At 47.0% G+C, this 5,501-nt stretch overlaps 1 protein-coding gene across 2 annotated transcripts; it reads right to left on the bottom strand.

Moving 5' to 3' along the window:
• Positions 1-543: 543 nt before the first annotated feature.
• Positions 544-5,028, bottom strand: LOC103187074 (gap junction alpha-4 protein). Of its 2 annotated transcripts, none has more exons than XM_007906418.2 (2): positions 4,850-5,028; positions 544-2,089 (listed from the first exon to the last, which is right to left on the bottom strand). In XM_007906418.2, exon 2 carries the CDS (start codon positions 2,080-2,082, stop codon positions 1,000-1,002), a length of 1,083 nt encoding a protein of 360 aa, XP_007904609.1. In that variant the 5' UTR covers positions 2,083-2,089; positions 4,850-5,028; the 3' UTR covers positions 544-999. The 2 variants fall into 2 exon arrangements, with proteins under 2 accessions (XP_007904609.1, XP_007904608.1); XM_007906417.2 differs by lacking the exon at positions 4,850-5,028 and adding an exon at positions 2,729-2,764.
• Between the last annotated feature and the right edge of the window lie 473 nt (positions 5,029-5,501).

Here is a 5,501-nt window from a genome sequence, read left to right as displayed (position 1 = left end):
TGAGCAATCATTAAATTGCTCAGATGTGATCAAAGCGGCTCTTGATTTCAGTTATATACTCACCACATCTTGTCACGTGAAGACATCTCAAGGAGCTTCACAGGATTTGTACTGTAAAGTGTAATGACTATGTGCTTGTAGGTGAATGTGGCAGACAATTTGCTCACATCAATGTCCCACAAACAGCCATGAAGTGAGTGACTGTTCTGGGGAATTGTTGGTCAGGACAGATGGCAGGCCGATGTGTGCAGGGAACATGTGGGATTGTGGCGCCTTTTTACATTGGAAATGGCCTGGGAGGAATCAGGAAATGGGACACGGGGAGTGTGAGTGTGGAGGGGGCTCGGTGAGGGAGGGATTTAAAACGAGTGAGTGAACAATAAATAAAATATTAATACTGAGACAAGCCTTTTCTGTAGATTGCTTCTGACCTAATTAGGTCAGGGTATTAAGGGATACGGGGCAAGGGCAGGTAATTGGACTGGAGGTACTGATCAGCCATGATCTTGTAGAATGGCAGAACAGGCTCGAGGGGCTGAATGGCCTCCTCCTGTTTCTATGTTTCACTGTTTATCAATGCGACATTGTACTATGGGAATGGTTATTGGTTGGAAAGATAAATTAAATAAAGTCTGTAAGTAATTGATGGGATCTGTTCCATGGTTTGACTGAGTTGGATATTCCCCCCGGGAAACAAGGGAAGTTTTTATCCAGTTTTTAGTGAAGCGGTTTTGTTGCAGAGCCCAGGGTTCAAGGTTCAGCATCGTGTCAAACCGCAGTGGAATGTCACCTCCAGGATGTGGATGTCAGGATGAGTTTGAGAAACGTCCCCTCAGGGCTGCGAAAGCCACTCACAGGAGCAAACATCACCAGATCACCAGCCTCGGGTAGAGAGGGGCCTTTTGCCTGTCTGGTCTCTGTCCCCACCCCCCCGGGAACACCCCCCGCACTGTCTGCCCGCCACAGCCCGGAGCCGCTGTCCGTTCGCTGTCGCACAGCTCAGACTGTGATGTCCCCCTGCCGTCTCCTGCTGCTGCTCAGGCTGCTGGCGCGGCTCAGCTCCCGGTGGCTGTGGGGGGGGTCGGGTTCTGCCTTTTCCATGCCCGAGTCCAGGAAGGAAAATGTCTGCAGTTGGGGGCTCGGGGGGCTCGGGGGGCTGCCCAGCTTCTGCTCAGCCAGTCTCTGCTCGGTGGTGAAGTTTGTCCAGTTCTGTTCGGTGGATGTCTTGTATCCCTGGCACGAAGGGTGCCTTCCCTCCACCGAGGGGTACATGTAATTGATGGGCACGGAGACATTGCCATTGAATGGGCTCTCGGGGGGGCTGTACATCTTCTCCTGCAACTGCTTGTTGGGCCGTTGCTGGATGCTCCTCATCAGACACTTGCCGACCAGGTGCAGCATCTCCAGGAGGTTGAGCATGAGTGAGATCAGGGCTACGGCGAGCATGAAGAGAATGAAGATGGTCTTCTCGGTGGGGCGCGACAGGTAGCACTCCACCTTGTGCGGGCACGGAGATCGCTGGCAGGTGTAGCTCGGCGACATTGTAAAGCCGTACAAGTACCACTGTCCCAGCAAGAAGCTGACCTCAAAAAACATTCTGAAGATGATACTCAGGGTGTAGGTCCACATCAGCGCCCCCTTAATGTGGACCTTTCCTGTTTCATCGATGCTGTACTTTTGCTTCTTCCTTTCAATCTGTTCCAGGTCCAGCTTGTCCTGGCTGTCTTTGGTTTGATGAGATTTCAGGATCTCCTCCCTCAGTCTGAGCTTGGCTTCCTTCCTGCTGATGTGCAAAACGTGGCCCAGGTAGACGAGGGTTGGGGTGGACACGAAGAGTATCTGCAGGACCCAGAACCTGATGTGAGAGATGGGGAAGGACTTGTCGTAGCAGACGTTCTCACAGCCCGGCTGTGCCGTGTTGCAGATGAAGTCTGACTGCTCGTCCCCCCACACATACTCAGCCGCCGTGCCCAGGATCAGGATGCGGAAGATGAACAGCACCGTCAGCCAGATTTTGCCCACGGTGGTTGAGTGTTCCTGTACTTCATCCAGGAGTTTTTCCAGGAAGCTCCAGTCTCCCATGGCTGCCCTGCCAATACAAGACAGAGTGGTCACTGTAGCTCAGTGGTTAGAGCGCTCACCTCACAAACGAGAGGATCCGGGTTAGATTCCCGAGCAGCGTGAAACGTTGGGCAAGTTTCCTTACTCCACACGCCTCTGTTTACCAGTAGTAAGTAGGAACGCGGTTGATAGTGCACTGGCGGATCGCTTTCCTGAGGGTTATAATCACTTAAAAAAGTAATTAAAAAATAATAATTTGGTCACTGAATCCGCGACTGTTTGTGACACACTGCTGTGTGAGTTAGCTGCCACGTATTGCCCACAAAATATACAGTCAATTCACTTTACAGTAAGTATATTATGAAGCGCTTTGAGACAACTCAAAAATATGGTAAGGCGCATATCAAATGCAAGGATTATTATTATTATAATATCACACAGCTCACGACTCTCCTTCTCCACAATGCCAATGGAAGGAAATGCATGTGATTTTTTGGGTCAGTCTGACTCACGTGGAAACCCATCATCATGTTAAAGAGTATCCAAGCCAAACTGGGAGTTCCATACATTCCACTTACACATGGAAATTCCCCTTAATGGAACAGAATATGCACTCAGTCCCTTAGAACACATTTGTTAGTTACAGAATCTGCACTAAAAGCCTCACATTTTCACCCATTTTCTCTTCCTACATTGCCTGTCATCCCGCAACACTGTCACTGTCAGGGTTTGCCCTGAGTTTCCTGGTCCGATTGTTGTCTAACAAGTATTGATTTACGTCATGTGTTGCAGACTCCGCTCGGGATGCTAATGGACTGAAGGCAGAGATAGAGCAGTAAGGCAGAGGCTGTGTTAAAGCCGGCATCACACAAGGTAATTGGCCGTTCCCTTCAGATTATTTTATAGAAAATGTTAAAGCTGTCAACACACAAAGCCTCACCCAATCCCCACACTTCTCCTACTTTGACTCAATTAAAGCACTTGGCCAACAACAACTTGTATTGATATAGTGTCCTTCATCCAGAGCAGCGTTTAAACAGACTCCAACAGCAGCCTAATCTGATCCGCTGGCAATTCATTCACATTCGTGGGATGATCAGCTATGTCTGTTGACATGTAGATTGTGCTAGTCTTTTTGTGCAGTGGACTTGATTCCTCAGACACTCCACCTGACATTTCTCCAGATCTTTTCCCTGAACCTTTCTCTCCCCTGATTCACCGGAGAGCAATTGCTGGGGATCATTTGGGGAGTGAGAGACTGGTGCACTTTTCACCTGATTAGATTCTACAAATGTTAGTAAAGAAAAAGGGGGAAATTTAATTCCCATCAAAGGGGAAATCAACTTCCACATATCAGGCATAAAACATCACAGAGACCATGGAGACGAGTTTGATTAGAACAAAGATCACTCCATTCCTATAATCCTTATATTTGATACAGCGCTTTTCATTACAGGAGGATGTCTCAAAGTACTTCACAAGATATACTGTATAGTCCAGCGCCTTGGGACGTCCCCCCGACGTGAAAAGCGCTCTATAAATGGAATCTTGTTGTTGTTGTTGTTGTTGTAGTGTAATGACTGCATTTTGTAGGTAAACACAACAGCCAATTTGTATACAGCCAAATCCCACAAATAGCCATGAAGTGAATAATCAATTTTATTGGGGGATTGTCGGCCTGGAAACTGGGAGAAACGCTCTCCTTTTTTCAAATAGTGTAATGGAATCTTTAACATCCACCTGAACAGACAGACTGGTTTAATATCAGTTTAAACTAAACCTCAGTTTAACCCCTCATGCGAAGTACGACATCTCCAACAGCACAGTGCTCCTCCCAACACTGCATTGGAGCGTCAGCATAGACTGCATGAGTTCTAGGTTACACAATCTTCTGACCCAGACGTGAGAGTGCTACAAACTGAGCCAGTCTGACACATTCCAGCTAAAAATAAGCTTCAGACTCAGTCTTAGAAGAGGGCCTCCTACCACACTAGTTCGAGTCTCTGTTTCCCAAACAGCCAACCTGTGGCTTGTTTATGCGAGAGACAGAGATTGCCAACGGGTGCCAACTAGAGGGTGGGTCCCTGTGGTTTGAGCCTGTGCTCAATAGGACACAGTTAAAGCTCAAAATGTTTGTTCTGTTGGGGTGGGGGGCGGTGTGGGCAGAAACAGAGACCCACCCCTCTGTAGGGACCTTGTGATTCCCAATCTCTGTTACAATGTACAGTGGAGAGCAAGGGAACAACTGCTTTATTGCTGGGAGAGATTCAAGATTGTATTTCTCCCCATCCTGTAGCCTCTGTCAAAGCAAAAGTACTAACATCCGACAAACAACTTGAATCCTCCACAACTTATTGAAATCTTATTCCACAATAAAAAGGCACTGCGGTAAAATGAACAAAGGAAGAATGTCAATAAAACAAGAACAAATTATATGGAGGGCAGGGATGGTGGGTGTAGGAGGGTGACCGAAGGTACGGTCTAAGAGGAAATAATATAAATAAATAATAAAAAAATAAATAATATTCCTTACAGTCCCATACTATTCCTAAATCAACGGTCAATAATTCTATGTAAAGTTTTCACATGGTGTAAATATTCTCTCTCTGCTGTTTGAAAAGTGTAAACCTGGTTGTGAGAGTGAATGACGAGGAATTGTGGATTAATGGCAGGGACCTGCTTGCTCCCTTTGTCTCCAAACATCCTCATTCGGATTGTAACGGGGAGCTGATTGCTTGGCAGCCCCACCACACCGCATCACTGAACAGAGGAGAGTTTAGTAACTTACCAGAAAGTGGTTCAAAGCCAGAGAGAGCTGTAATCCGACACCGCAGGTTTCGAGTTCGCAAGGCTTCACTGAGAAACTTTTCCCAGAGTTTGTTATTTAAAGGGAGACCTCCTCTTGACGTCACTCCCGTGCCAAGCAACTGGTCCAACTAACATTTTTCTTCTGGCAGCAGAAGCCCCACGCTCATGTTTCCAATAAAGCACAAACGAAATCAATCCATTAACAGGCCTGATGATTCACACAAAATCACAGCACATACTGATTTTACTGTAAGTGCCTCAGATCCAGGCTCCTGATTCTGCATCACCAATCTCCAAAAAACAGTAACACCTCACTCCCTCACACAGCCCTGTGGACGGCACAGCACGGGCAGGGGAGGGAAAGTCACACCCAGCACAAAGTAACTGCTTTATTTTTCCCTTTCAGAGCTGAACCTTTCTGGTAGCGTAAAAAATCCTGGAAGTTTTACTTCCTGTGCTGCGGAGAGCTGGAGGAGGGAATAAAACATGGGAATGTGCCAGAAAATGTGTACACTATACACCATCAAATAGTGGGAAGGAGATAGACGAAAGATGCAAAACCAATAGTGATAATGGGGGACTTCAATTATCCTCACATAGACTGGCAAAATAACAGTGTAAAGGGCAAGGAG

This window comes from Callorhinchus milii, unplaced genomic scaffold, assembly GCF_018977255.1.
Source record: "Callorhinchus milii isolate IMCB2004 unplaced genomic scaffold, IMCB_Cmil_1.0 Scaffold10, whole genome shotgun sequence".
In the NCBI taxonomy this organism is placed as follows: Eukaryota; Metazoa; Chordata; class Chondrichthyes; order Chimaeriformes; family Callorhinchidae; genus Callorhinchus; species Callorhinchus milii.
The sequence above is the reverse complement of the archived record's forward strand: the minus strand, read 5'-3'. Positions and strand labels throughout refer to the sequence as shown.